The sequence below is a fragment of the Stegodyphus dumicola genome, chromosome 2 (genome assembly GCF_044657685.1).
Source record: "Stegodyphus dumicola isolate Sdum_Otavi_A_Nest chromosome 2, ASM4465768v1".
NCBI lineage: Eukaryota > Metazoa > Arthropoda > Arachnida > Araneae > Eresidae > Stegodyphus > Stegodyphus dumicola.
Window position 1 is genome coordinate 260,082,844 of NC_140769.1, and position 11,373 is coordinate 260,094,216.

Below are 11,373 nucleotides of genomic sequence, written 5' to 3' on the forward strand. Positions count from 1 at the left end.
AACATATAGGAAGAAGATAAAGACACAGCATGGCAAGAATGCAGTGGAGAAAAAAAGGGATAAATGAGAGAGAAATATTTTGAGAAAGTAACAAACTTTAGTAAAAATATATCAAAGCATTTTATGTTTTTTAAAAAAAGCATATTTATAAGGGAAATTACTTTCAAAGTGCCTTTTATGCTCTTAAACGAAAGAAAATTAAATACATAAATAAATATATTGCTTACTAAAATCCCTGCACTAAGTTTTCCTTAAATTTAACTCCTATGCTGATTCTGCTATTACAATCCATGATGCATAGGAAGTTAAATTACAAACACAACTAAATAGATTAAAAAAAAAAAAAAAAAAAAAAAAAAAAAAAACTGTTAGAATTGAAATTTTGGATTTATTAATGTTCTCAACCCACTTTCCTTTATCAAGCTTTCTATTTTTGACAACAGAAAAACTTCTATTAGTGCTATTTTTAAAAATCTGTTTGCATTTGAATAAATAATTCTGTACAAATTGCAGTTTTGTGTCTAAAAAAGTTGTATAGAAATAAATATTTTACATATGCTAATCACATAAATATCTATTTTAAAAGAAAGCAAAATCCAAAAAGAAAGGTGTAAAATGAAAGATTCACAGAGAATCGTGAACTCGGTTTACTGTAAAACGAGTAATGTGAGTAATGTACGTATAAAATGAGCTTTGATGCAAGCATAAAAAATGCTACACAACTTCAGTAATAAAATAAATTCAGATGATCAAGAAAAGCATGCTGGAAATACAATGTATTTTTGTTAAAAAATTTATTTGCATATTTGTATAAGAAAAAATTGTTTAATTTAGCAAGCTGAATTTTCTAAATACCAAAATTTAATTTACACCCAAAAATGACTATGAATTACAGACATTTGCAAATTATGGGAATTCAAATGCATAGAATAAAAACAATTTCAGCATTACAGATATAAGCATGCAATAAATACAAAATTTAATTCTTTTTATTATTCTCCCCAAAAGCAAAATATCCAATGAATAAAACATTAATAATGAATAAAGCTCCATATATGAAAGGGATATGCAAAGTTTATGCAACAATTTAATTATTATTCTGGTACTTACATATTATCAACTTTTATTGCGGCTTTCTAAAACGTCACAGTCGTCTATAATTGGCACTAAATTGCGCTACTTGGCTGGTCGACGGAATAATATCTAAGTAGCATTATTTACATATAATAGTTTTATGGAGCCAGATAAAAAGTTAATAACAAGCACTATTTTACCTAACATAGGACCTTTAACATAAATATTAAATATTAACATAAATTAAATAACATTATTAAATATTAACATTATTAAATATTAACATAAATATTAAATATTAAGTATTAACAAAATATTACAGAAATCACATAATAGATACTAAAAGATCATAGGATCATACAGTGATCCAAGTTAGTATATTTATTCTCAAATATATTCTCGGTTTTTGCATACAAGAAACATTTTGTATTTAATGCATTAAAGCACGATGGATATTTTTACTAACTGGACTTCTTTATCTATGTGAATTGCCTACAATGCTACCTTTATACATATCTATCTATATGTGTGTGTGTGTGCGTGCACACATGTAAATATAAATATGTGATGGAAATTTATTAACAAATTAAACATAACAAACTGACAACATATCTTTAAATTACTAATTTTCAATTAAAGTACAACCCCTTAAAGGCATCTACATTTTCCCTGCAGAAACCACATTGCAAAAATGCTTTCCTAATCACTATGTAAGATTAAAACTAAGTACTCTGAGATTATAAATATTACTGCAACTATTACAACTGTCTTTTTTTATGCTTATGCTTGCTAGATAAAGGACTCCTGCTTGACTGCATCTATTTATTAGTAAGAATGTAATGCATTACAATTAAAATTCTTGAGTGCAGATTGACCCTATTGTGCTGTGCCATGACACAGAATAATTATCAAGTAATAAAGACATGTTTGGATTATCAAGTGATTTTGTAATTTTTCAAAAGTTCCCATCATCTTTTAATATGTGATCCGATATTTCAGTGATCTTCAACTTCAACCCACTCACAACCACAAAATAGTTGGTGTTTTCTCTCGCCAAGCACTCATATCAAATTATCTTCTATGAACTAAATTTCATGACATTAAATACACACACATATATATATGACACTTTCCATTACACAAGTTAAAATTAATTTTATAAAATTCTTTACCTTATTTTGAAAAACTGTGAAACTGAAAACAAATAACCCAGAATTAATACTAAACGAAATAAAAGCCTGAGTAACAGCAAATAATGCTAATAAAACTCCATTTTGGAAATATGAAATTAAATTTGACCAGAAAAAGTACAGGAAGCAATAATTTATTAATAAAATGAAGTTTCCCTAAGATAACTTTTCACAGTTTCAGATCATATTGATGTTTTGCAGATGAAGTCACTTCAGAGAATATGGCTATTAGTGATGATCGGTGATGTTAAATTATGTTTTCAGAAGTAATGCTAATTTTCAGAGGTGATTATCTAAGGAAAGTGATAGCTGTGAGAAGTTTCACTCTAATATGAAACATAATTCTGCTGAATATATAGTTTACTCTAACCCACAGGAAGAGGATAAAAAATCTAAATACAGATAACTGAATAAAATTTCAACAGATATATTTCTAAAAACACTTTTTTCATTTAAATCACATAATATATTACCTGAATGTCCAGAAAGGGCTTGAAAGGGAGTAGCAGTTTCACAATCTGTTACATAAATTTTACAATCTCCTGCACCACCACTAATTAATAAACTTGCTCTGTTTGAAGTGTCTTCAATAAAACACATATCTCGGACAGTCCCATCATGCATTGTTAATTCTGCTTCACTGGCTATAAAAAAAGATTACAATAATAACATATACATAATTATTATTGGATATATTGAGCATTATTAATGCATATAAAGCACACACATTATACAAAATGCATGATGCCAATCAGTTGATTGGTCTCAATTAACTGACTGCTTGATTTCAAAATAATTTTTGATCAACTATGCCCGAGACGTGATATTTTTATAGGTCAGGATAAGAATGTTATCACAATGGCATTTAATTATTAATGTGAATTAATGTTTTTCAAACTCCAATTTTTATGTCTTTTTTATGTTAAAAAATATCATAAAAATAAACAATTACTCCGGTTTTCTAGTTTTAACCTCTTCGTCATCCATAATGCATCTAGTGCATTCAAGTGAAACTTCTGCAGGGTGGCCGTAACATGCTTCAAGTGTTCTTCTACATTTTAAAACTTTTAAATGTTTAAAACGCTTTCTAAATGTTTATTTGTTTGAGTTTTTATTTTTGTTTGTTCTAATACCTCCTAGAGGGCAGCAATAATCAGGCATTCTATTTCTAATTGAATTTCCCCTGGGTTTTAGGAATATTTGCGCCATTTTACATAAGATACAAGACAGTGAGAGATGGCTTCAACATCTACTCAGCAGAAAAAGAGAAAAAAATGAGGTTGTGAATTGGAAAGACAAGAAGGATATACATTTAATGAGTATAGTCCATAATAACTTGATGATTGATGTTGGAACATGGGAAATGTTGGGAAAATTGCATTTCCTTTGCATCTGCAGACGGCTGAAGAAGTGAAAATTCCATAGCTATATAACATTGCAACAGACTCCAACACTGTGTATCATATTAATGTACACTGCACAACAACAACAACAACAACAACAACAAAAAAGTGGAGGGGGGGGACAGTTCTGTATCTCCCCCATTCTACTGGGCAAATGACGAAATTCAAATTGCGTTTTTCATGTCTTAAAAGCACGACTTAGGATATATATTAGATTTATATATAGCAACTGTTCTAATACAGGTATTTTGACACAAAACTAGACTTTTCTGAAATGACATGCGAATTTTTTTCCATATTTTGATTCTACAACTCAAATTACACTTAAATTTAAAATTTTGTAAAATTTGGTGTGAAATTTACAGAGAAATTAAAAAATTTATCTTGCTGTATTTTTTTAAGTTTGCACCACAAATAATTCACTTGGCAAACTTCTTAATTTATAGCAACCTATTTTCCTTTCCTTTTTTTTTCATTGTCCATGATTTGGAAAAAACATCACGTTCATCACTTTCAAATATGTTTAACAAAGTGCGTAAACCTCATTTGACATTATTATCGCTTGTAATGAATATGCCAAATTTCAAAATGTGCCAATATGTAAATTCAAGTATATCCTAGCATATTTTCAATAAAAAACTCTTAATTTTTTTTCAGGTATGTTTAGAAATACATCTACTTTAAGACGATGGCAAAAATTTCATAGGTTACGATTCAAAATTTTTCGAAAAATTCAAAAAAATTATTTAAAAATACAAATTTAAAAAATAAATCAATAAATGGGCGAATTTATTTAAAATGAACATAAATTTCAAATTCTGGAAGAAGGAATTGAGTAAGTTTACTAAAAAAAAAAAAAAAAAAAGATTAATAAATATATATCATATTCAATTAACACTGAGGAGCTAAAATTTTGAGAGCTAATGTTTCAAAAACTACTCGTGCGATTTTTACAAAACTTGACAGTTTGATATAATATGAGTTGCAGAATTGTAATATTGAAAAATGGCATGTCATTTAAGAGAAAGTTGAATTTTGTGCCAAAATACCTATATTTGAACAATATAAGCTATATATAAATCTAATATATATCCTAAGTTGCGCTTTTAAGACATGAAAAATGCAAATTGAATTTCATCAATCGGTTTAGTGAATGGGAGATATTTCTACCATGTACCTATTCTGGGTGTGTGTAGCACTGGTTATCGACATGGCCAGCAGCTGTGATTTTCTGAAGCATGGTGCGGCAATTTGATTGATTCATGGAAACGTGTCATGCAATATAACTGTCAAAGAGTAGAAATAAGTGTCAAAGAGTAGAAATTCATCAGAGTGTCCCGGACTGCATTTACTATGAAGCAATGCGTGGAATTGTAGCCAAGCACCAGCAGACCTTATGTAATGTTAAAGTAGACTCTATTCATACAACACAGCAGTTATCATTGCAAAATTTATACTAGCCATAGCTTGTTATATATTTTATGTTTTTTCTCCAATGTCATAGGCTGACACACCCTGCTCATCTATTTCGTTAAGTTCAAGAGAAGCACTATTACACACCATTAAACTATTAACTTAATCAAATATTTCCTTAGGTGGGCTACCACACTTTCTACTAGTGGTAGCCTACCTAACCTACATACTACTTACTCTCAACAATACCAAAAAAACAAACAACACAGTGCAATTATGCTACGCTATTTTTCTCATACATCAGGAGATATCAATAGTATTGACTGTTTAGCAACTTAAGAAAAAAAATTAAATCCTGTATCCTACTAGTTTAAAAATGATGAAACATTTAATTTTTTTCATGTTGATATGCAGATAATTTAAAATTTTAAAATTAAAAAAAAATTCTAACCAAACAAAAATGTTTTCTCTTTATCACATACATAATTTTTATTTAGTTTGTTTTCACTTTATCACATGATTTTTATTCAATGTTCAAAGTTTACAAAACACAAGTTTGTCACACAGGAATATTGTAAAGCTAGACAGCTGAAAATCACCTACCTGATTTTATTCATTTTAAAACTCATTTGTCAATATTTACAATAAATGATACTGTAAACAGCATAAGTCAATAGATTACATCATATTTCAAATAATATACCACACAATTTACACAGTAAATAGTTTAAAGTCTTTTAACATTTGGCCCAAAACTTTAAAAATACTCCAACAAGCAATATAAAATTTTTGAGCCATTTTGATGAGTTTCAAATATTGCTACAAATCATACAAGATTGTTATATAATACAAATTAAGAAGATCTGATTTTGCTGTAGTTTTCTTAAAGTGTAAGGCATAGCTTAACACTGCAACAATTATAGTTTACTATGAAGGTAATAATGAACACAAAAATTTATTCTTACAATCCACATTGCATGTTTCAATGTTGAATTTCATCAGCTTCACTGTTTTATCATTAGATCCAGTAGCAAGAAGTTCTCCTGTTGGGTTCCAAGCTAAACAGTAGATGGAGCCTTTGTGATGCTTGACTTTTTTGTATAAAACTGTAGGTTGATGGGCAACATGGTCTTCTCTGAAATGATATGATGATTTCCAACAAAAATGCCACTTTGTTTGTACAATCATAGTTATTTTAGTCAAATTACACCATTTTCTTATTGTCTATCTATCTAAATCAATTATATGTAGTCAAATTCATACATTTTATTATTGTTTGTCTAAACCTATATATGCTGATCAAGTTCATACATTTTATTATCACTTGTATAAATCTATATATGCTAATCAAGCTCATACATTTTATTATTGTCTGTCTAAATATACATATGCTGATCAAGTTCATACATTTTATTACTGTTTGTTTGAATCTATATATGCTACTCAGCATGATCATCAGTCACTGCATAAAACTATCTTAGCAATTAAAACAAAATTTCTTCAGCTTAATAGCTACTAAATAGCTTAAAAGATTTAAATGTAATATCTGTTACATTCTAGAAGAAATGAACAACCACAAAATTTTTTAGAAATTCCTATATGAAATTAAAAATAGTATTGCACAAAAAATCTTCAGTTAAAAGAACAAATAATTTTTATTGAAAAATATGCATTTTCATAAAATATCAAAAATACCTTTTTTTTGGCACAAAACATACTTCCTTTTAAGAACTTATAAATATAAATTAAAATTCTATTTAAAAAGCATAAGCAAAAAATAGATGTTTGATTTCTCAGAAAAATGAGATAAATAATACACATCTTTCATTTCTTTTATTAACATTTTTCAAGCAATAATACTGAATTTAAAGCTAAATCTTAGTTTACTTAATTCATGAAAATAATTTTTGTTAATAGCACTAGTCTATAATGTGACTGCAATTCAATAATATAAATTTTTTTGCAATGTCTGTACATTTCATTCTTTCAATCTGTGGCTAGGAAGGGAAATTTGGAAACAGAAAAAGCTGAGAAATGGTAAAAAGTTTTTTTGCAGGGATTAAAATAAACAAACATTTAATAAGATAATATTTAAGGTTTACTCAAATGTGCATATATATGTGATATTCAGGATCAAACAGAAATGAAAAAAAATAATCCATTAAAAGTGTGCTGTATACTGCAAAAATAATATAAATAGTTTTTAATATTTCTGTAGCATTTATATTTAAATTACACTAATGAAATATTATTATACAGTCAAAAGTCATTAATTCGGACACCCATAATGCGGAATGATCTGTAATCTGGACCTCAAAGCTACAAACTTTCTGCGTATGCGTCGCGTTGACGCATGCACGTAAGACCTTTATGGCTGCGAATATGCGTGAGCGCATGTGCATAATATGTTTACGCATGCACATTTAATGTATAACGGATGGTATACGCTAACCTAAAATTATCTAATTCTGTTAATGTTGCAGATTGCATTGTTCCTTAATCTTCGAATTGGATCTGGCTTATTATTTTTTGCAGACTGTTAGAGCAATTTTATAAAAGTAAGCTTGAACTTTCGATAATGTCAAATAGAATTTCCAATATATATTTTCTAATATGTAAAGGATCTACAAAGCGAAAGTATGTTTCGAAGTCCATTAAACAAAAAGTGGAATTGCTGCAAAAAATGGATAAAGGCATATCCTTCGTTTCTCTAACATTTCTAATATTCCAAAATCTGTTTATCAATTCCATGCTGCTCTGGGGGGGGGAGGGGGGATGCCGCGGTGGGCTATGAATTGGAAGTTGATCGGTCAGCACTATCCTTATCTTCAGGGCAGATGTTTTTATTTTATTTGGCTTATAATTCCTTACTAAATGTAGTATTTCATCTCGATGTATTCGGCCTTTGATATGATTTAAATCAAATTCCTCGTCATTATAATTCGCTTCTGATAGGGAAGAAAGTGACGCAGAGGTTATTAAAAACGAAAATATTTCGATTGACAAATTAATTGGTATTCTCGACACAGCACTTATAGGACTTGAACAGCGGAACTTTGTAACTGAACAAGAAATTATGTCTGTTTATAGAATTAAACAGAAAGTATTAGCACATAAAACGAAGCAACTTAAACAACTTACATTGAAAGAAATAATATTTGAATACATTGAAAGAAAGAAATTTAATAAAGTAAACAAATAAATATTAAGCTTTTTTTTTTTTTTTTTTTTTTTTGTTTGTGTAAATTTTGATACACTTTAGATCATAATTGTTCTTTATTTCATAAATTACGGTTTCATATTTTTAATTTTATAATTTCTGCATGCCATCTTACCAGATTTAAACTGATGATCTATAATCCCGACGAGTCCGTATTAACGACTTTTGACTGTATTTGTATTTTTCCTATCTCCCTCATTCACCACAAGTTCTGCTCATTTCAGAATTAATGCAGATTCGAGTGGCAAGCACATTTACTATAAAGTTAGAAGAGTTTTGCATAGCTAAATGCAAGAGTTTTGGCCTTCCTGCTGATTTTGTGCTGTCATATAACATTTCACTCACTATTTACAATTATTTCAGACATGACTTTTTTGGGATGAAGAGGATTCATTACTTATTGATCCTATAATGCATAGTATATTCAAAGCAAGTGTTTATTATCTAATTTATTGGCTCAAATCCATCAAGCCATAAATATAAGATGCCATGAGATGCTCAACAAGAAATATTGGTCCTGCATGATAATAATGCTCCACAGCAGACAATGCCGATTCTTCAGATTGCTAATTAGCAATGTAAATTTAGATCCTACCCAGAGTGAACTCAAGTAATTTCTTAAAAAAAAAAAAAAAAAAAAAAAAAAAAAAAAATTGGAAAAAAAAAAAAATTGTTTTATAGTTCAACAAAGTTGCTGATTTGAAGGATAATGTTTCAGAATGGTTCAAAAACAGCATAAAATATTTTTTCCTGCTGAAATATGAAGGGTGATAGATGCTATGCATTGAAATCATGAAGAGCTATGTAGAAAACCAAGAAAATAATTTTAGACATTTACTTTATAGTACAACAACAGCACCATATTCAAAACATAATGAACATTCTTTATACATTTTATGCACTAATTATTTAAAAAAATAAATGGTGGTGGAAGACATATTATTATATAATACTGAGCTATCAAATAAAGCACTGCCATAAAAAAACACAAGCAAATTCTTGACAATAAACTGAAATGTGAATCTCATTTATCATCCTCAAATTTTCTTGTACACATACTGAGGAACCACAAATTTAACTTGAATGCAAGTTTATTATTATTACTTTTTTTTTTTTTTTTTTTTTTTTTTGTTATGCTGTTCGCAGGATGGTTTGAGACATATAAATTACACAAACAATTGTTTTACATAAAATTAAATTGCAGGATATTATGTAAATAAGGTTACATTATTTTTGGTTATTGCATAATTAGATATTATTAATTCTGATTTTAATATATAACTAAATTTCAAAGTTTTATTCTTTAAATAAAAATTAATAATGCAAAAACATTACCATTTATTTTAATAACCTGAAATTCAATAAATGAATTTTAATTTGAAATAACTACTAAAATATTAAAAAAAAATACAGATTAGGGATCACAAAATTTGTTATGATTTATTCTGTCACATTGTTGTTGAATCAAATGGACTGGATTAAAAAAAAAAACAACCAAAGGACTATCAAAATAAAAAAAAAAAGTTTCAGTCACTTTGAAAAACAAAGTAGACACCATATCCACAAACGTTCTTATGCGGCCTTTACTTTTACAACCATCGATTCTATACATACACAGTTACAAAGTATGAAATCTAGATGTCCAGTACCCGGAATGATCTAATATCCAGAACTCCAGAGTATAAACAAAAAATAAATAAATAAAACAATATAAAAAATTCCAACTCCTCTACTTATAGTCTGAGAATTCTTAAAATCATAGATACTCAATAAAAGGAAGCAGATGCACTATAAATGCTATTTTTTCCTTAACTAACTGAAATTTCTGCATGTCAATTTCAAACACCTGCTGGTTAAGGAGCTGTACCATGGCCAGTGCCAAAACATTAATTGTGTTGTATTGGTGTTGGTCAGGATCACAATTTTGGCCCTTAAGTGGTTATTGATGGGTAGCATTTTTCTATCTGGCCTAAACAATAATGAAGCCCAAGTGTTGCCATATCTACATGTCATTTTACTAAATTTAAACCGAAAATCTAAATTCCAGAAATTTCCTAAATCTGGAATCTTTGAAATCCTGATGATTCTCAGACTTTGTACTGTACTTCCAATTATAAAAACTATGAAATCTAACATTTTACATGCTTTCCCAGTTCCTATAATTATATTTAAGAGAATTTAATACTCGTTACAAACAATCTAACACAAAAAGCTTGACTTCCATATAAAGCAAGATATTTAATTTCAAAATGCAAAGTTTTCAAAATGCGAGGCCAGTTAATAAATAAATTAGAATAATTTAAAGTTTATTTTTTTTTTCTTTGCTCCTGATGATGACTGAACAAAGTTCTCCCATGTGCCTTTAAACATTTTAGTGCTAACATCACTATAAGCCCAATGGCATTTTACAGTTAAGCCTAACATGCAAAAATAAATTCGACAAAACCTGCTTTCTGTTTAAATACTTGGATTCTTGCATATGTTACTTAAACAGTATTTCTTATAATATAAACATAAAACACTAATATTCTAAAATTAAAATAAAAATTCAGGAAAAGTTAAAATGCAATATTAGTAACACTGATTACTTTCCCATATTTAAATTATTTCCGCATAGTAATGAAGTAAAAGCCTCATGACTTATTAAATAGTAGCACTAATATATCCTACTGTCATATTTGCCTATAAAAATTATACTCCGTTTGCAATGCATAAAGCATTTTAAAATTAAGAACATGTGTTGTTAATGTCACACATTTTACTTTTGTAAAATAAAATAAATAATATTCATGACAACAATCCTAACACTTTAGAGACTTTGTTTAGTAAGTTTTTGCAGCATTTTGATATAGTCTACGCACTTTTAAAATTTGGAAAAAGGGGGGTTCGATTTTAATGTATCAAATATGATACAGTGGGCCGTCGGTGACAATTTGCTCCCATGTCACATTTGATATGGTGGGAGCATGGAGAGAAGCTAAGTTGTATCATATATCATACACTGAGAGCAAGGAGGTTAAACACTAGTCAATGACCTTTTTTTTTTTTTTTGATTTAGTGGTATTTAAAAATC

General features: G+C 28.4%; 1 protein-coding gene across 2 annotated transcripts in view; it reads right to left on the reverse strand.

Annotated features, from left to right (window-relative positions):
• LOC118186893 (WD repeat-containing protein 47-like) overlaps positions 1-11,373 on the reverse strand; it is a 136,426-nt gene that overhangs the window by 19,657 nt on the left and 105,396 nt on the right. For both annotated transcript variants that reach the window (XM_035357060.2, XM_035357061.2), the window contains exons 5-6: positions 6,046-6,215; positions 2,738-2,908 (exon numbers count right to left, since the gene is read on the reverse strand). In XM_035357060.2, the coding sequence (XP_035212951.2) occupies positions 2,738-2,908; positions 6,046-6,215 (341 nt within the window). The remainder of the gene's footprint in view (positions 1-2,737; positions 2,909-6,045; positions 6,216-11,373) is intronic.